Below are 21,263 nucleotides of genomic sequence, written 5' to 3' on the forward strand. Positions count from 1 at the left end.
GTGGGGAGCAGAACAGGCAGATCGACGAAGTACACTGCTGAGGGGAGCAGCGGGTGGGCCAGGAGAGGTCTGCCACGCCATGTTGATCTCCTCCAGGGCAGGCAGGGATCGAACTCATGCATAAGTAGCTTAAGCTTTTTAGTGCTGTGCTTTAACCTGCTGCGCCACCATGGAGGGCCCCAATATGTCCTTTTTAAAAAGAAAGTATAAACTCTTGGCTTTATAAAAATTTGATTACAACTTTGTCTTACAGTATGTTTTTTTTGATAAAATATCTAATGATTTTATATATGTTTTCATGTATTTTGGCAAGTCATTTAATACCTTGGTGGTCTTATAAAAAGCTGATGTACTACCTGAAGTGCATATGTAATATAGGTCAGGTGCTCCTTAGCATGTTACTCATCAGATGGCGAGAAGCTTGCCTAGTACTATGGCACACAGAATACTTAGGATTCACAGAAGACCTTTGATTTGGTAGAGGATATTCTTACAGAAGAACACACAATGATATAGAAATGACAGCCTGGAAAATAGAAACATTGGTAATGTTGAATATGAGGCTAGATGGGGCCAGATGTTGAGGACCTGTTGGATTTTTTCCTGATTTGGTGGGTTCTAATTAGAGTCCTCCCCCCCAAAAAAAATAATTAGAATCCCACGGGGAGAGGGAAACTCAAAAGGTTTTTTACAAACTTGGGTATGAGAAAGGTGCTTTTTGTAATAAAGACTGGCCAAGTGATGGTTCTAAGATGCCAATAAGGCTTTTTTATTCACGAAGCTGGAATGTGCAGGTATCTTGTTCTCTTCAGGCTTGCCGACTTCAGATGGCACTGGAGAGTGTCAAGGATGCTTTGGTTTGAAAGACTAGGAAGCTGTGCACAAGTATATATGGTGTAGAGCTGTGGGCACACTGGTGATTTGCATAGCGAAAAGTCAAGAGGCATTGTGTGCTTACTGCTGCCAAAAGGGGCCTGACTACATGGAGCCCAGTGTTAGATGTTTCATTAGGAGGGCGTATTAATTCCTCTGTTTACCTTCATGAACTAGATTAAAGATGACTAAGAGGAAAGTTATTATTTTAATGGTGGGTTTGCTAGCAAAGGAAGAAATCAAGGGCAAAACAAATGCACTACATTCGAAGAATGTTCAGCAGGACGGAAAAGGAGGTCGACGGACAGACCGTTATCTGTACATCCATTCCACTCCCCATGCCCTTGTCCCAACTAGTGTTGGAGATAGCAGGAGAGGTTATTTTTATTTATTTATTTTTACAGGTATGTCAACATTTTTTTAAAATGTATTTATGCATACAGAAGTGGGGTACAGGTCAGAGATGCAAGGGCAGTGAGAGAATTCATCATGGGGAGCAGAACAGGCAGCATGAAGCATACTGCTGAGGGGAGCAGCAGGTGAGACAGGAGAAGTCTGCTGCGCTGTGTGGTTACCTCCCTGGCAGGGGATTGAACTCATGCTGAGGTGGCTACAGCTAGTTTCATAGTGCTGCACTTTAACCTGTTGTGCCGCAAGGGAGGACCAAATTTTTAAAATTTTTTAAAGATTTTATTTCTGTGTAGAACTTTGTGTAGGTCTATCAAAATAAGTGAAAAAGTTAATCTGATAGGTCCTAGTGCCCACTGTAGCAGTTATTGGAAGAAATAAAATTTATTTTGAAAAGTGATTTGAGACAAGGTAACCAAACCATTCAAGACTGGTAACCTGACTTATGGAGCCACCATTCATATTTATTAATTTCTGAAAATTTAATTTTCAGTGACCTGATTACACTTGAATATAAGCTTTATGATAGAACATTGTACACATACAGTAGCCCCTCTCCCTGTTAATCATGGCTTTGCTTCTGCAATTAGTTATAAAAGTTTATAAATTAAACTGTCACAGATATGTGAGCATAGGAAAAAGTTTATATATTCACCTCTTCAAGCATCCACTGGTGGGTCCTGAATTCCTCAAATAAGTGAGGTGGAGGAAACACTGAAATATCTACCCAATTCCTACCAACTAGATATTGGTAACAAAGGTAATTAGATATTAATGTTGAAAAGACGGCAAAACATTCATATAAGACAAAGCTCTTTTAATAAGAATATTTCACACTCCGTAGCTGTTTGAAACATCCAGGAGAGCCAGGTCCTTTATCTCCTCTAGAATTGTGTACAGGCTTCTTCCCTTTGTTTGGCGATACTCTTGATAATCTTCGTGAATGGGATTTACTTTGACTTCCTGGGAAAGTTGAGTTTCTTCCACAGATCTAGTTACTTCTTTAACTAAATCACTCTTTAGCAAGAGGGAACTTTGCTGAAAAAGTTCTGTATCTGATACCATGTATGGCCTGTTGCTTACAATTTCAAGTCTGATTATATCAGAATGGCAGCGGGAAGCCTGTACAGATATTCTCACCTATCAAGCAGGAGAAAAGGCATATTACTAAGTCACATTCTTTGTTATATACATGCAAAGCAATACTTAAGTATAAACACAGACTTACTGTTACATGGTCAAACACATGGAATGTAACAGATTCTCCTTCTGCTGTGGTAGAGGTAATTTTGTTTAGAAATCGTTGAAGGGATCCTGGTTTCCATTCAGAATAGCGATCTGGATGGCATGAGATCACTAAGCCTTCTTTATTTTTTAGATAAGCAGCACCTTTAATCCCAAATCTGAGTCATAGCCAAAATAAAAATCAAGGTATGTATGCTTAGTATGTAGATCTTGTATTATTTATCTAGAATGCTAGATTTTCTTCTACATTAAAAATTTCCTGATTTAACTGCAAATATTCAATAAAAAGTTGGAAACAAAAACATTTTGCTAAATAAGAAAGTAAAGTTCTTTAGTGGTGACTTCAATGTAGTGTATACATATGTTGGTTCTCAATTATGAACACCTGAAGTTCACATGAAGTTCTAGTGCAATATTACTGCCATTTAAAAAAAAAAAGGTAAAATCCTATCCTCAGATTGATGTGGATATATTTACATTTAGTGAATTACATATTATGTGGTAATTATAGAATTGCTAAAATAAATAACTAAAATGCTATGTGATCTCCACTTAGTATCACTTTATTTGGATTTAACTATTGTGTTAGACATACCTTGGTATAAATACAAGCACACCATTTGTTCTAATTGAATAAATAACCCCATCAGCTATGCAGCGCTCATCAATTTCAGGGTCTTTGTCTTTAAAATACATGCACTGGAAGAGCTCAGTAGATTGCTTCTGAGAATGCTGTGCTGCCTGTAAGAAGAAGTACAAACTTAAGGCGTGGTACAAACTTAAAAGGCACATTTCCCTGACATTGCCAAGAATTCATATTTAAAAAAAAAAAAAATATTTTATGCATACAGAAATGAGGTACAGGCCAGAGCTGCAGGGGTGGCGAGAGGATTCACCAGAAACAGAATGAGGAGATGAACAGGCAGATCGACAAAGTACATTCTGAGGGGAACATCAGGTGAGACAGGAGAGGTCTGCCACATCATATGGGTCAGCTCCAGGTGGGGATTGAACATGCACTGAAGCGGCCGTGGCGTGGCTTGGCTTGGCTTGGCTTGGCTTGGCAGTGCAGTGCAGTGTGTCAATCTGCTGCACCACCAGGGAGGGCCAGGAATTCATATCCTTACAGAAACAGTGTCTGCAAAGAGGTTAACTACTGTATACTACTATTAGTATGTCCTTCCCTTTTGGAGGGACTTTCACCATCCAGTACCATCCCCTCAAAAATATCTTAGAAACATTTTTAAGACAACCTGTTTGTTACTTGGAACTTAAAATTAATGAAATTAGAGGTTGACATATTTGAGATGTGTCCATTTCAGGTAAAGTATCATATCTACTAGTACATTATAAAAATTCTGCTAATGGCAGTATAAATTAGTACTATTGTTAGTAATACGTTATCAACGTCCCATGTGTGCACATTTTGATTCCACAATTACCAGCATGAATTCATCCAGGCATTATTCTGAGAAGTCCTAACATGCATAAGGATGGTCATAAATTGGATTGCCTAGGGTTATGCTGTCCATAGGTACCCCCAGCACATATGTCTCTTGAGCAAATAAAATATGACTAGTGTGAGGAGCAAATTATTTTGTCCCCTTTTTTGAAATAATACTCATTTACAATACTGTGATTTAGGGGAATAGGTTTACACCTCCTCAGATGTGTGTTGGACCTACCACCAAAGCATCCATAAGCTTTCACCCCAGGCCATTGGGTCCCCCTCCCCTTATCTTTCCCACTAACAGCCTCAATACTGCGGTCAATTTTTAAATTTATACAACATGGAGCCTCCTTGGTGGCACAGGGAAGTCTTAGTCCTACGTGCTATAGCCATCCACTGAGTTTTATCCCAGCTAGGGAGCTGACCCACATGGCACAGCGGACCTCTCCAGTTTCACCTGCTGCTCCCCTCAGCAGTGTATTTCAGTAGATCTGCCTGTTCTGCTCCCCACTTTCTCTGGTGAATCCTCTCACCCCCGTCCTGGCACATACCCCAGTTCTGGTATGCATAAATAATTCTTTAATAAAAAAATCTACAGCATGATTAGTGGCTATAATATTGTACAGGACCAAACTAGAACAGTGGATACAGATAAAACATTTAGATGATTTCTAATTTTATGTATCACCAAATAGTTTAGCTATGTGCTGTGCAATACTAACTGCTAACAATATGAAGTAATACCAAGCAGCTTCATTTGTTCTATACATTAAAGCTGATATTTTCTTAGGAAAGGTGGTGATAGGCAAAAGAATTTAAAATTTCCTCTTACTCGGTTTCTATTGTTGATATGTCTGCACAATTCCTCAAGATCTTTGTTACTAAACAAATTTTCCTTAATTTCCATCTTCTTATCTTTTGAAATAGCTGCCATTAACAATCGGTGTACTATAACATCTGAGTATCTTCTTATTGGAGAAGTAAAGTGAGTATACTTATCTAATGCAAGACCTTCAAAAAGAAACCAAAAGATCAAAATAAACAAGAGTATATATTTTTAAACATCTTGTTCAAGGTTATGGCCATACAAAGGAAAATGGTATCATTCACCATAATGATGGAATTCTTGCTCTGCACATGACCCAGTGGAGAAATACAGAGCATTAGACATGGCCTGTGTAGCCATAGAGCGCAGCAACCTGTTTACAATGGGATCGTTGGGATCATTTGCTTTATCCAGAGAATCAGCCAGAGTTTTATTCGACCTGACAGTAAAAAAGAAAAACCTTTATTTAGTTCCCAGCAGTCATTTACAAGTCTACTTCACTCATCCATCTGAATACCTTCATCTGTCAATAGTTAAAATTTATTTTGGACATATTTTAGAAGGAACTTTATTCAACTGCAGAAGTCTAGTTTGCATTTGATGTTTAAACAAAGTAGGGTCCTCCTTGGTGATGCAGTGGGTTAAAGTGCAGCACTGCGAAGCTATCACAGCCACTTAGGTGCAAGTTCAATCCCAGGCCAGGGAGGTGATCCACATGGCATGGCAGGCTTCTGTACCGCCCGCTGCTCCCCTCAGCAATATACTTCTTCAGGCTGCCTATTGTGATCTCTACTCTGTCTCTGGTGAATCCTCTCACCACCTCCGTACCACTGGCCTGTACCCCATTTCTGTGTGCATAAATAATCTTTAAAAATAACTAAAAGATAAAAGTATATCAGAATTTAAATGTTTTTTAGTGGTAAAGAGTATTGTGATACCTAGAGGATTAAGTCAATGGCTACACATAGTAGGTGGCTAAATACTTGTTGAATTGAATTTCTTCCTCAGCATAAACATCCTGTTAAGTTCAAAGCATGGTTTTTTTTTTTTTTTTTTTAAATAAAAAATGTTGAGCCAGAGGAAGTCAAAGAAACTAAAACTAAACCTGAGGTACACAAGTAAACTTACTTTTAAAGAGAGGAATGCATTCTATTGTTAAATCTAAAAATTCAGGAAATGCAGAATTACATTAGAAATTAAACTAATACAGCACATACAATTCAGTTCCATACTGTAGCTTGCTAGGGGAAAAGGGTTTGGAAAAGAAAGGTGAAGAATGATGATGAGCACTGAAGCCATGAGGGGCACTAATGTGAGTTTTCAAAATTGACAGGCTTGGATTCAAGATTCCTTTCCTCACTAGCTACTCAGTTAGCTACTCCAGCCCAACTCCACTCCCTGTGATACAAGATGTCAGAAAGAGCTCAGCGTGTACACAGAGCCCAACCACCAATCAAACAAAGGATACGGCCACCTCCAGAGATAAAAAGATAACTTCTTGGTATCTGCCTAGTGGGTAGATGAGATTAAACTAAGGGTGGTCCCTCCCTGGTGGCTTAATGGGTTAAAGCACAGCACTACAAAACTAGCCCCCGCTGCTTCATCCCCAGCCAGGGAGGTGATCCACATGGCACATCAGGCCTCTCCTGATCTGCCTGCCACAAGAATCCTCTCACCACCTCTGCACCTCTGCCCTGCACCCCAGTTCTGTGTGCATAAATAAATATATCTTTAAAAAAAAGAAATTTAAGGGTAACAGGTTCCTTATATCTGTATCAGTGTAATGGGTCAAAATGATCTCCACATATACTTGTTTTGATTTTAAGTTTCTAAGAACTAATTTAAGATAAGTACAAAGTACTTCCCTCCATTCATCTGCCCCCTCAAATAAGGCATTACCGTGTATCTATGAAGAAGCCTTTCGCTTTAGCACATTCCCGGAGTTCAGAAAAAAACTCCTGATGAGGAGGAGGATGTTGACGCAATAAGGCCTGATGTGGGAAGCTCTCCCAGATCTTCTTGGCCACCCAGTGGTTGGCCAGGATCATGCATTCAGCCACTGTCTCATGGACCTCTAGGGGCTGCTTGGGAATGAGGTCATCAATGTTCTTTTTTTCATCTAACTGGATTCGAACTTCTACCCCTTCCAGTTCCAGAGCACCACAATGGTCTCGTTTAGCTCGGACATGGCGTGCTATGTCGGTCAACTTTCCAACTGCCCACACTAACTCCTCCAGCTTGGCCTGCTTGCTCTTCTCATCCAAGTCTCTGAATTCTGGAATATCATCAATAATGTTGTAGTTTCCATCCAGTAGTTCCTGGGCTGCTTCATAAAACAGTTTGTATGCTGATCGAATAATGGTTCTGCCATACCACACTTTCTTAATTTCATAGGAGGTTTTATCCAATTCCCACATCACACTTACAGCATACCTACAGAAACACAGTCACTGACATCATTATTCAAGTCTCCTATTTTTGAAGCAGGTAGAACTAGACCACATATATAACTTGAAGAAATGACCATGTAAGAGGTTCCTGGCCCAGTCTCAATTCAAACACTCCATCATTGAATCAAAAACTTCTTTAAAATAAAACAACAAAGTTAGACTAGGGTTTTTTGAGCTCTAAGCTCATCTGCAATGAGTCCACATGCAGGGTTACAAAGCCTGCCTTACACTTGACAGCTCTGATCAGCATGGCACTGACAAAGTCAAGTCTAGGCTCCCAGTGAAGAGGAACACAGCCTTTCAAATCCTACAAGATGACATGGAACTATGATATCATAGGCTGTTTTTAGCAAAAAAAAAAAAGTAAAGATCCACTTTGTTACCAATCATTCTATTTAAAAACAAATGCTGGGGAAAAAACCTGATATATACAGTGCATATTAAAAGGTACTAATTTTCCTAATTTCTATAGCATGCTTATAAAGTAGTTACTAACAAACAGCTCAAGGACGCAAAAGAAAAATGGACAGGGAATATAAAATAGTTCACAGAAAAGGACACATAATGACTGTTAAACATACAAGAAGTGTTTATTTGCAGTAGGAAAAATGCAAATTAAAACTATTCTAAGGTACCTTCATCTACCAAATCACCAAAGATTAAGAAAAACACATGTTGTGCTGAGAAGGGTATGAGGCAAAAAACATTCTGAAATGTTGATGGTGGGAATATAAGCGGTGTAACCTCTATGGAGGATAATTTGATTATATTTATCAAAACACAAGGAAATAAACCCCTTGACACAGAAATCTCCCTCCTAGCAATTTATACTCTAGATGTTGCACACTTTTAAAACTGAAATGAAATGACTTATGTCCCAAGTTATCCAGTACAGTTTTGTTTATAGCAGCAAAAACCAAAAATCCAAATTTTTGTAGATAAGTGAGTTTGGAGTGATTTGCAAGATATATTAAGTAAAAAAAAAAATACGGCACTAATTAGTATGTTAAAAAAGGTTAAAAGACTGCATATCCATACTTATATTTGTGTACTATACCTAGAGAAAAAACATAAGAAATTGGTAACTGAGGCAAAGTAGTAGAAGGCAGCTTTTGCTAAATACCTTTTGGAAGCCTACAAATTTTGGATGATACAGTTTCTTTATTCTTAATGTTGTTACTATTATCTATTCAAAGAAAATATAAACTAACAAAATAACAAAAAACTTGCTCAGTGGGCCCTCTGCGGTGATGCAGCGGGTTAAAGCACAGACTAAGGGGCTAATGCCATTTCAGCATGAGTTCAATGCCTACCCCAGAGGTGACCCACATGGTGCAGTAGACCTCCCCTAAGCAGTGTATTTCATCAATCTGCCTGTTCTGCTCCCCTCTCTGTCTATGGTGAAGCCTCTCACTGCCTCTGCATCTCTGGCCTGTACACCAGTTCTGTATGCATAAACAAAATTTTAAATCTTAATTATATATATATATATATATATATATATATATATATATATTAACAACTTGCTCAGTTGTTAATCCTCAGGCAAACTGCCTCGATCAGGGATTATTTATGCACAAAGTTACATACATTTGTTCCTAGACTTTAGCTGACTTTAAAAGGCCACTGAAAGGGAGAAGCAAGCTCACAGAGGAAAAGAAGCAAGGGAAGGGAAAACCTAGAGAAAAAGAGCTGCCTAAAAATAAATGGTACAGGGGGGTAGAAGAATCGGGGAGCGTAGCGGTGGGCCCTGGGGTAGCAGAGCCGACTAGAAAAGAGAAAAGCAGGGGACCAGGCACCACAGAAGATATGCTCTGATGACAAAACTAAGAGACTCACCGATCAACTCCTCCCAGAAGGGAGCACAAATCAGCGCTGAGGACAGAGGGCAGCATGTCATAGCGCCGGTCTGCCAAATAGTAGGTAGTGGCCCTGTAAACGACACACGCGGGTACATGACCTTCAGCACAAGCAGCGGAACTGCTGACGGCATGGGCTTCGGGAGGCAAACGGCCACCATCGCAGTACCAACTCCCCAAGGCCGTTGCTTTTCATAAAGTGCAGCAGACTGGGTAATAAAGCTATTCCCATGTTCCCACTTTTCTAAGTGATACTGCTTTGGGCTGAATATTCTACCACTGATATAAAAAAGAAAGAAAAAGTGATACGAATTTCAGTTGTATAAGAAAAATTAGAGTGCAATGATCCACTATATAAAATAGTATATAACTACTTGAAAATTTAACCCATTTCTACTTGGAAGGAAATAACTGTGAAATGCTATGCTAGAACAGAAACGGCAAATTGATCAAGGAAATGTTTTTCTAAAGGAAAGAAGTGGATTTGAAGTTTTTCTCTCTAGAAGGGATCCTTAGAATTATACAACATTGTGAAATCTTTGTTTTGGAAATCTGAAACTAGTATAGTTATAAAATAGGTCTGTCTGAATTAGTGATGGGAAGTCAATGGGGATTACAACTGAGATGGAAAAAAGGCACAAAATGATATAAAAATAAACTATTAGAATAAAAAAATAGGTCTGTCACATAATCACAGTGCTGATTTCAAATAGCATTACCTTGTTCTAGCTTCTATATCAATGTAAGAATTTGGTGCCACAAAATGTGTTACATCTGCAATGTGGACCCCAAGTTCCAGGTTGCCATTACTTAAGGTTCTGACTGAAAGCGTGTCATCCACATCTTCACAACCTTTGGGATCAATGCTGAATACAAGATGGGTCTTCCTCAAATCTTTACGTTCTCGTTCCTCTTCAGGACTCACCTTCCAGGGGTTTTCTGGTGTGTTTACTGGCATCTCACACATCTGTACAAGAAGGCCAAACATCCAGTGATTTACATGTCACAAGTTTCTATAAAAATCTACTCTCACAAACTAGTACAACAACTATGGAAAACTGTTTGGAGGTTTCTCAAATTGCTGAAAAATCTACTCTATTAACATTCTGAATGTGACCTCACAGAAATCTCATTCAGTCCCTGTTACCTTTCTCCATTAACCTATGTTTTCTTCTTTTGGTAAAATAGTACTTATTAGATGCCTGATATGTGCCAAGGACTCATCAGCCTCTAATTATGGCAGCTAGAGCAAGAATGAGTGAGACAACTTATAAAGTACAAAATCTATCCCATTTCCAAGTAATCCACTTGTTTAAATGTAGTCAAGTTTTTAGTTCAAGTCAAGCCCTAAAAAAAAAAAAACAACATGTCCCAAATATTAGAAGCTTACTTCTGAAAAATAAGGCAATTTAGGGCATTGCCTCTCCATTTTTATCTGTTTAAGCCATCAATTTGCAGTTAAATAGGCTAAAAGGGAAAAGAGAACTGAGGTCCTGTGGATTCTAATCCACACTTCATTTTATTCTAACATTTTCCCCAAGAGCTGTCAAAATAAGTCAACAAATAATTTCTAGAAACTAATGTTAAACATAAAATTTTAATAATGTAAAATATTCTATATTTTACTGTTACAGCTACTGTTCTGTCAAAAACTATAATGAAAATAAGAACACCCATACCCTCTTGATGGCAGTGCAAATCGGTTCAATTTATCTGGAGAACAATCTGTCAATACATACCAAGAGCTATTTAAATTTTTTATGCCCTTTGACTTGGTAATCTCACTTTAAGTATTACATTCCAAGGAAATGATCGAAAAGAAAAAAAAAAGGCAATGTTTACAAAAATGTTTGAAGAGGCATTTTTTGTAATACTGAAAAATAGTTCAAATGCCTGACAGCTGATAAATGCTTAAGCAAATCAGAGCACATCAATAGAGTAATTTGCCATAACTATTAAAAATAAGTAAGCTATGTCAATGTAGAATTAATTTTAAGTAAATGAAGCAGAATAGGAAATCAGATGTGCACACTGAATACAGCTATACAAAAATAATCAATAAGGCTTATGAAGATTTTAAGTAACCATCAAGTGATAGGAATAGCTGATACTTGATGTTTGTGGAATGGAATGGAGCTCAGTTGAGCCTGCAACTAGGTACCCTTGAAGTTGCTGGGGATGGATGAATTCTGACCATAAGACACTGACATACCATTTTTAAGCACAGATGGAAACTAGAAATTTAAGAACTTTGAGACTATAGAAAACAAATTCTGTACTTGAAGCTGACTTCAGTCTAGTTCAAACGCAAAAGTAAAAAGGAACGAGGTTTTTCTATTATCTCTGACTTTAGATGGTGGATTGTTAGGTAGCACAAACATTTTTCTTTGTGATGAAACAACAAAACCAAAAAGAAAACAGAAAAATATCTTTCTCCAGGCCATAGGACTCCGGAAATCTGACCTGAGCTTCTGAGAAAGGGACCACTGAAATACTGTTTTCCACCAGGATGGTCGCAATTTCCCCTTCCAAGTCTCCAATTCTTCCCAAAACACGCACAAAATGTCCATTTGGATACATGGATGTTGATTCCCAGGAATCGATGCGCACAACCACCCTGAAGTCCTGCACAGGGCGAAAATAAAATGGAGCCCAGCACCGGGAGTTAAGTGGGTCAAGGAAAGCAAGTAAGAAAGAAGCAGCAGCACAAAGTTACATAGAAAGTGGCAGATTTGCAAACGGGTGGATTTTTGGTTTTGGCTCTTCCTGTTTTACTAAATTGCCACATGGTATGTAAATGACAGGACCATCTTTGAAGAGAGGCATTACCTCTCCATCAAATAACTGAGCTGGAAATTCCAGTCTGTTAAAGAAAGTCAATTGTGATCTACTCCAGTTAACACTTGTGACACGGGGATAAATCAGTTATGCCACATTCAAATTAAATTTCAAAACAAAAAAATCTCATTTTGGTGTGTGTGGGGGAGTCACTTTCCAATTTTTTTTAAGTCTTAAGACAGACACCCTTTAGGTGGGGAAAATGTATCAGGTGAAATGAACCCTATCACCCCCAAAGTGTGGCCAACCACAGCAGTGGACAGCAGTAGTTGTAACCGGCTTCACAGAGACTGGACTTCAAGATGTAAATAACCACCTTGCTGGGTGAGGTTACCCTCCTTCAGTGACTCTTTTACAGATTGCAAAATATTACGTAAACCCAATTGGGCAAGGTGTATACTCTTTGCTATAGGAAAGGTTCATCTTTAACTTTCTTGTTTATGTCTTCTCTCCAGTGCTATATTCCTTTATGGATAATCGATTCTGTGAAGTACCACTATATCATCCCTACAGGGCAGAGTGATCGTATTTCTATATCACTTGCTGGAAGAAAGCTTGTTAGTGTTGGCAAAGTGTATCTATTGAAAGTTTCTGTGTTGGACAGCTGGATAATGTATGTTCTCTCTAGCTGTCCTACACAGCTCTTTCTAGGACAGTTTCTCTCTGGCCTTCACTTATTAACCAAGGACACTTAATAGATGGTTCTATATATTTAGAATTTTGAAAAAAACAGCATCTCAAATGCCAGACACCATCAATAATTTATCCCTTATGCAAAAGAATTAATGATGTTTCCTGGTACTGCTCAAAAACTGGCAAAGACAGGAGGAACAGAGGAGAGATGCAATATCAGCTACCTGGAGAGCTTCTGCTTGTTGAGTACTAATTCGGATTTTGGGAATCCTGTAATCCCAAGGTGTAACTAGGATTTTCTGAGCATTTTTGCCCTGAGATTGGACCTCTTCTTTGGATGGAAATGTCACCACATAATCCCGCCAGTTCTTCTGCAGGATGCCCACCACTCTGCCTTTGGGAAAACAAAACACAATAAAGCTTTAACTGGTGACGTGTCTCCTGCCTGGATTGTCACCAGTTCCAGTGAGGAACAGAACAGAGAATGCAACAGCCTGTTCACATAAATCATAAGAGGTTTCAGCATTTGCTTTCCTAGTATTTTATTATTAAGATGGACCATTTTTTAAAAAGATGGATAATTTTTTTTATAACACTGTCACTATGCCCTTTCTTCTGTGACATTTAGAATCCATTAGTCCCACTTTCTCTTTTGCCCTTATCAATCTCAGGTTTAGGTATGTTGTCAATGACATTTCACTTTTTTAACCCATGCTTTCTACTGTGCATTTTCACTGTCTTTCTTGCATTTCTCCCATCAGCTAAGGTGGATCATACAATTCATAAAAGTATACAGATTGTACATCTGACACATACTTTTAATTATCACTGATTGAAGTCTAGAAAAAACAAGCTTTAACAGTTAAAAGAACTCTTCTAGGCCTCCCTGGTGGTGCCAGGGGCTAAGTCTCAGCACTATGAAGTTGTCAGTAGCCACTGTTCCCCTCAACAGTGTATTTCAGTATATCTGCCTGCCCTGCTCCCCTCTCTCTCTGGTATTCCTCTCACCTCTTCTCATCTCTGCCCTACATACCATCTCTTGTATGCACAAACAAATAAATCTTTTAAAAATAGAACTGTTTTTACAGATATTTATTGAGCTGCTATCAGGCATGAGACCTGTTTTGGGAGTAGGGAATACAGTGGTGTCAAACAGACAAAATCCCTGATTTCCTGGTGCAAAACAGCTAATAAGCAATAAACATCTGTGAAGCAGTGATGACTGCTCAGCAAGATATAAAGTGGGAACCCTCCCTAGTGACGCAGTGGGTTAAAGCGCTGCACTACAAAGCCAAGCTGGGGCCACTTCAGTGTGAGTTTGATCCCCACCCTGGAGGTGACCCACATGGCCAGCAAACTTCTCCTGTCTCACCCACTGCTCCTCTCAGCAGTGTATTTTGTCGTTCTGCCTGTTCTGCTCTTCACTCTGTCTCTGGTGAGTCCTCTCACTGCCCCTACACCTCTGGCCTGTACTCCCATTTCTGTATGCATATATAAATAAAATCTTTAAAAAAAAAAAAAAAAAGAGGCCCTCCCTGGTGGCGCAGCAGGTTAAAGCACAGCACAAAGAAGCTAAAGTCACTTCCACATGAGTTTGATCTCTGCCTGCCCCAGAGGTGACCACATGGCGTGGCAGACCTCTGCTCCCCTCAGCAGTGTACTTCGTGGATCTGCCTGTTCTGCTCCCCACTCTGTCTCTGGTGAAGCCTCTTGCTGCCCCTGAGCTTCTGGCCTGTACCCCAGTTCTGTATGCACATATAAATCTTTAAAAAAAAAAGAAAAAGAAAAGCGGGTAAGATGGACAAAGTGATAAAGGGCCAGAAATGGCAGCTATTTTTAATAAAGTGACATCTGAGCAGAGGCTTGAATGCAGCAAGGAAAGGCATAAGGAAACTTGCAGAGAAGGTAAGTAGAAAAATATTAGCATTATATATTGATAACTGCAATACTTCTGGACTGTTAAGGAAAGTGGATGACTGGGTGACTTCCCAGCTAGCTTACCTGTGGGCATGGGCTCACTTGGGGACTCTCCTGAGGACTTGTCGTCACTGTCATTCTCACTCAGGGCGGCAGTTCTTCCTTTCCACTCACTCTCAGGGAGCACTTCCACGGCTACCATGTCTCCGTGAATTGAGCGGTTTCGAGCCTTCATCCCATGGATTAGGACGTCACTGACTAAACCTGTGCTTGGGTAGCATAAAAAGACCCCATAAAGCCCACGGGGACACCACCCCAGTGAGACAATTCAAACACAGTCTATTTGAGATCTAATCAGCATTCTGCAAATAAGAGTTGCCTTCTTTCAAAAGTGAAGTTGAGCTCTCTGTCATGCAGGTTAAGATGCACAAACACTGCTCCCATGTCACACTGCAGTACGTGTTTTCAACAGTGCCACCTTCAGCCACTACAGGTAACAGTTCACTGTGTGTGCCTGTGCAAGCCTCCACTGCAAATATGTCACCTGCCTTGGGGTCCTGGGGCTAGGGGCTGGCAGCAGGCTGATGTACTACAGACACTTCCCGACTGGCAATTACAACAGAAGCCCAGAGAAAAGACATTGCTTCTCATCTAACAAACCCGGCCACACTCCCCTAACAATCAGGGGTTTTTTGCCCCATGACAGTTGAACCAAAATTAAATTCTATTATGACACACCTTATTTTCATTCTCTTTATATTGCCTTTTTAATGGTACCAGTAAAGCACAGTGAGGCCACACTATGGAGCAATGTTTTAAAAATCACAGCTAAACCAGGCGAGAAAATAACAAAAATAATGAACAACCATATACCAGAGACATTTTGTGGGGGTGGAGTGGGGAATGGGATCAAAAACGGGAGGAGGGGGGAAGGGAGGGAAATGCACGGGACTATGGTGGTGGCACAGGGGTGATTCGGTGATGGGAAACCCACGGGGATTACAATCGAGATGGAAAAAAAAAATGTGCAAAATGATGTAAAAATAAACTTGTAATAAAAAAAATCACAGCTAAACTGAGTGGGGATGTTGGAAAAGTTATTTTGCTTCTATGTTTTTATTTCATCATGTCACCTTGTGTATACTCAGGTATATAAAGTAGAAATCATTAACAATATGTGGTTATAAAAGTACCTGATAAATAGTTAAATAGTCCATGAAATGTTAGCTTCTATCATTTTAAGTTTATGACAGTTAAAGCTGAAAATAAAGACAAAAAGCAAGGGGAAAAGAAACCACTCCCTGACCCCCCAGAGTACAGGGAAAGATGACAGGGCACACGGCAGGTGGCAGGCTCAACTTCACTCTCTACTGTGCAGTATCAGAATGAATAAGGAGTATGGAAATTTATGGTAAGTTTATACTGAACCTGAATCTTTACTGCTGGCTCCCTGAAGTCGAACAAAAGCTTCTATTTGTGCTCTGTGTTTGTTGACACTCAGAATTCCCTAAAAATAATAAAAATCAATGTGAAAAGTTTTTTCCCCTGGTTTATCTCCAAAAGGTACAGTTTTTAAAAGTGTATTTATTTAAGCATACAAGAACTGGGAAGCAGGCCAGAGATGCAGGGAAGTGAGACGATTCACCAGAGACAGAGTGGGGAGCAGAACAGGCAGACTGAAGTACACTGCTGAGGGGAGCAGAAGATGAGACGAGAGGTCTGCCATGCCACATGGATCACCTCCCTGGCCGGGGATCTAACTCATGCTGCAGTGGCTGTGGTAGCTTCATAGTGCTGTTCTTAACTCCTTTAATACCAGGGAGGCCCCACAGGACAGTTTTAAAAAGCTATATAAAAATCGGACCTTCCTGGTGGCACAATAGTTAAAGTCTCAGCACTATCAAGCTACTGCCAGCCACTGCAGCACTAGTTCAATCCCTGGCCAGGGAGGTGACCCACATGGTGCACTCCATCTCTGGTGAATCCTCTCAACTCTCCTCCTCCTGCATCTCTGCTCTATATGCCAGTTCTTGTATGCACAAATAAATGTTTAAAAAACTTATGTGAAAATACTGTTATAATATTCTTAAAAGGCTGGTGATTCTTCTAAGAATAATACAACACGGTTTCTTTTCTGACAAGAACATACCATCATTTTGAGCTATTCTTAGTCATACCAACTAGTGAAAGTGCCAAGATCTCTCTCACCTAATTTCTTCCTCAAAACAGCCTCTCAGAAATGCTGTAAGTTTTATGGCCACGATGGAAGCATTAGGTTCTTCAGGTATATTCATTTAAAATACCTACTTTTGAGGGGAGGACTGAAGGGTGATAGCTTCAAATTTCCACTTTCATAAAAGCCAACTGAGTTGCTAGTCCCAAGTATAAATGTCATGATGGAACAGTTCTATATCTTGATTGTGGTGGTGGATACACAAATCTATACATGTGTGGTGGTGGCGACATGATAACAACCATACACACACACACACACACACACACACACGTGCATGTAAAAGAGCTGAGATCTTAAGTTACCTGAATCTTTCCCAGAACCCTGACAGCATCTAAATTCTGGGTCCTGGGGCAGGAGTAAAGAAAGCCAAATTTTAAAGGAGTAAAGAAACCAAATTTACCAATTCTGCCAAACTTGACAATGATTCAAAAGAAGCTATTTGTTTAAAAGGCTATTTGTTTGCTGCTCAATATATAACCTAATTATGAACATGGTAGAGTAGAAAGCAATGTTTACAAATCCCTGTAAACATCAAAAGCCAAGGCTTACTCACACCTATCTTGTTTACAGCCTTTGAAATTCAAGGCCTGTGCCAGGCAAGGAAAGAAGAGAAGAAAACACAGTGGCTATTCCTGACACTGGCTCTTCACTCCCAGGCTCACCTGAATATAGCGCCCAGATTTAATGCCAGCTTCTAAGACTTCCAGGGGAAGGTGTTCTGGGTATTCCTTCCCATGGCTCTCCTGACTCTCATTCTCTCTTTCCCGACGAGACTGAAGGATAGAATCACAAAGCTCGTGGACAGCCTTTAAATCGGGCCAAAAGTTGTCCAGGTAATTCTGCATTTAATAACGGTATAAGAGAAACACAATCAGTTGTTGCATGCATAAATAAATTTAAAAAACCCAAAAAACAAGTAAATTATACTTTCTGGCAGCTCCAGGATTTCGCTCATTCATTTCAGGGTCCTGTTTAAACTGCTTCCTTTCTTTTTAATCCTACCAGAAGTTCTGTCTGTGCTAACAGTACCCCAATTCTACAGTCACTGATCAGCATCAGACTTTTACCACTATGAACCACCTCTTAAAGAGGGATTTATTGTCCATACTCTTCTCCATTTAACCTCAAATCTCAAAGAAATTTTAGCTTCCCTCTCATCTGAACTTCACACTATCTCTTTTTTTCTGCTATCATTCACCTCTATGAAGCCCTTGGTCACACAGTTTGCTTGAAAAACGCTATACAAAATAAAACTATGCTATACCACTGGACTACAAAGAAAAGTAATTTTCACAAAAAGTAGAAAAATGTAATTTTAGTCAACTGTCCTCTGCAGGAACAAGACATGATGTATTGCAACAGAAAAAACAAGTGACACTGCCATTAATATCCAGCTCCCCTGGAATTCTCTGGCATGCCAAAATACTTTTTTATAGCAATGCCAAGAAAATTCTATTGGCAAATCTTTAGCAATACATGCACTTGGGAACCCTTATAGAATCTACAATTCAAAAATCCAGCCAGACTTTCTGTAAATTGACAGGGGTAATGGAGGGTCTCATTCTAGTTCCTGAACAAAAAAATGATATCAACCAGTGGAAGCTGATTGACCAACTAGGAAGACAGCAACTAAGAGACCAGCAATCTAATGAGAGATTGACAGTCACCAATCTCCCAAAAGGTGCCTAAGAAATAGGGGGGCTATGTTTGCTGCTAAGACTGTCCAAAGAGACTGGCACTGATAATGCTGCTCATTTGTGATCTGTTCACCAAGCTGAGCTGACAACTCTCTCATACATAAGATCGCATTTCACCCCTTCTTTATCCCTATTAACCCCTAAGTGTATTCACAAGTGGGGAAGAGCGAGGGAGAGAGAAACAAGAAGATTGGCTTTTAATTAATGTTTTGCAAGTATTGAAAAAATAATAGTTAAGAGCTGTTCAGCCACACTGCCTGCTCTACCACATTCTACCTGTGTAACCTTTAGCCTTTCTGGTTCAGTTTCTTTACCAATAAAATGGGAATGATAACACCTAAATCATAGGGTTATGTAAGAATCAAATGAAATAATGCATTCAAATAGTGCCTGCCATAGATAAATGTTGGCTATTACTGTCATAGTACTATGTAACACTACAGAGTATTATAATACTATTACTATTAGTTGGAATCATGTAAATTGCCATTTCATAGGTTAAGATAATGGAATATTATCAATTTTATAAGATTCAACCCATCTTCACCATTAATAATGCTACTGCTATAACCATAGTCAGCAGGGAATGACTAGACTGAAATCTTCCGATGTTGTGGGCTTTCCAGGCACAGGAAGTTTGCCTAAATTTGCTAACATCAAGATTAATTAGTTGAGGGCCCTCCCTGGTGGCACAACGGGTTAAAGCAAAGCCCTATAAAACTATCCATAGCCACTGCAACACGAGTTCCATCCCCAGCCATGGAAGTGACCCACATGGCGTGGCACACCTCTCCTGACCTGCCTGTTGCTCCCCTCAGCAGCATATTTCAATACATCTGCTTGTTCTGCTCCCCACTCTGTTTCTGGTGAATCCTCTCACCGCCCCTGCACCTCTGGTCTGTACCCTAGCTCTGTATGCATAAATAAATCTTTAAAAAAAAAAAAAGATTAGTTAAGTACTAATTGAGCCATGAGATTTCTTGAAGTCTTTCTTCATTCTTAATTTTTCCTTTTCTATATTGTAAAGGGGACTGGAACCTTACACTTGCCACTTACAGTGAACACACACATGTGTGTGTGCACACATACATGCACACAATTATATAAACAACAAACAACAACTGAAAATACCTTGAAAGAAATCACAAATACTCCTTCTGTTTCACTTCCATATTGCTGAATTGCCTCTTCATCTTCTGTTACCATAACAATTGGCATCCTGTCCTGGCAGTGGTGATAGTACCAGGCCGCTGCGTTGTAGATGCTCCTTGAAAAAGCAAAGGGAGTGTGAGCCCTCCCGAGGCAGCCAAATACAAGCCAGTGCTCAGAACTTATCCCTGGCTTTTTAACCTGCTATCCTTTGGTCTACACAGACAATGTTTCATTCACTCAATAAATACTTGCCAAGTACCCATTATAAACATGCTCTGGGTTGGATGTTCTGGGGCACAAAGGTGAATGACATCTCTTTTTCTCTGGGACATCAAAACAACCTCTTTCATTTCTTGCTATGTCCCAGAAACCAAAGAAAGCTACTATCTCACATCACTTTTTAAATGGAGAGCTGAGCCACACAGCACCACGTGGGATGACAAGCTAAGCTATGTGAAGCTTGAAAGATAAAGCAACATTTGGCTAAGAGGAAAACCAGGCAGTACATCGCTGAAGATCATCATGCAATAAGGTCTAATATGGAACCACATAAATATCTGACCATCTTCTTGAAAAGAATATGCATTGGAAAACAGGATCTAGGCTGGATATGTGCTTTCAAGACTGTATAATTATGGACAGTCAAGTCCATAGACATTTACAATTTCTGTCAGCATCTGTTTCCCTTTCTGATAATTAAGATGCTATGCTAGGTCTCATCTAGAGCTAAAAATAAAAAAAAAAAACAAAAAAACCCTGTCAAGTGCACACACTGAGCATTACCATGTGCAAGGTCATGTAGTCAGCGAGATCATGTGACCCAACCTGGAGAGATGTGTTTTCCTACTTCTGGTAGGAACTAAACCCTATGGGAACTATGGAATTTCAATTAAGGACTAAGTGTGTATCAGTGCTTAATCTGCTTTAGAGAATTTAAATATTTTTTTTTTTAAAGATTTATTTATTCGTACAGAACTGGGGTACAGGCCAGAGATGCGGAGGGTGAGAGGATTCACCAGAGACACAGTGGGGTACAGAACAGGCAGATCGACGAAGTACACTGCTGAGGGGAGCAGCGGGCGGGTCAGGAGAGGTCTGCCACGCCATGTGGTCACCTCCGGGGCAAGCAGGGATCGAACTCATGCGGAAGTGACTTAAGCTTCCTTGTGCTGTGCTTTAACCCGCTGTGCCACCAGGGAGGGCCGAGAATTTAAATATTTTATGGCTATGTAGATAAAGATTTACAAGGAAAAAGATGATCTAAATGTTTTGTTGGATAAGACATGAGAAAGCCAAAGATCTCCTTCCCCCTCTAAAGAACAGCACAGCAGAGGCTAAGTGCCGGCTAACAGCACCAGAGGTCCCTCTGACTTTAGCTGCAACTGGGTGGCGGTTCCAACTCCCTCCTAAAGGGGCATTCAGTGACCCTGGGGAGGGGTTCTCAGCAAAAGGGGGCAACTAATTAAATACCTCAGTCTGTGGGGCACATTCTAAAAATCTCAGTCTGGGCATTGGAGTGGGCCTTGGTTTTCCAGTAAAACATTCTTCACTTCTTCCCTCCTTCTCTGCCTCACTTTCCTCACTCCCTCACTCCTGTTCCAGGGAATCCCCTCCCACATAAACAACCCTCAATGTCCCTGCTTTAGGTTTTGCTTTTAGGTCAATTTAAACTATATCAC

The 21,263-nt window shown here is 39.9% G+C and overlaps 1 protein-coding gene across 2 annotated transcripts in view; it reads right to left on the reverse strand.

The window, feature by feature from the left end:
- Nucleotides 1-1,635: 1,635 nt before the first annotated feature.
- DIS3L (DIS3 like exosome 3'-5' exoribonuclease) overlaps nt 1,636-21,263 on the reverse strand; it is a 28,651-nt gene continuing 9,023 nt past the window's right edge. For both annotated transcript variants that reach the window (XM_004687654.2, XM_012728796.1), the window contains 14 exons: nt 19,564-19,699; nt 17,398-17,574; nt 15,928-16,006; nt 14,584-14,763; nt 12,807-12,976; nt 11,575-11,736; nt 9,831-10,078; nt 9,092-9,184; nt 6,702-7,235; nt 5,087-5,241; nt 4,809-4,987; nt 3,122-3,267; nt 2,510-2,684; nt 1,636-2,421 (listed from right to left, as the gene is read on the reverse strand). In XM_004687654.2, coding sequence (XP_004687711.1) covers nt 2,113-2,421; nt 2,510-2,684; nt 3,122-3,267; nt 4,809-4,987; nt 5,087-5,241; nt 6,702-7,235; nt 9,092-9,184; nt 9,831-10,078; nt 11,575-11,736; nt 12,807-12,976; nt 14,584-14,763; nt 15,928-16,006; nt 17,398-17,574; nt 19,564-19,699 — 2,743 coding nt within the window. In that variant the 3' untranslated portion in view covers nt 1,636-2,112. The remainder of the gene's footprint in view (nt 2,422-2,509; nt 2,685-3,121; nt 3,268-4,808; nt 4,988-5,086; nt 5,242-6,701; nt 7,236-9,091; nt 9,185-9,830; nt 10,079-11,574; nt 11,737-12,806; nt 12,977-14,583; nt 14,764-15,927; nt 16,007-17,397; nt 17,575-19,563; nt 19,700-21,263) is intronic.

This window comes from Condylura cristata, unplaced genomic scaffold (genome assembly GCF_000260355.1).
Source record: "Condylura cristata isolate star-nosed mole 26May11 unplaced genomic scaffold, ConCri1.0 scaffold00023, whole genome shotgun sequence".
Classification (NCBI taxonomy): Eukaryota; Metazoa; Chordata; class Mammalia; order Eulipotyphla; family Talpidae; genus Condylura; species Condylura cristata.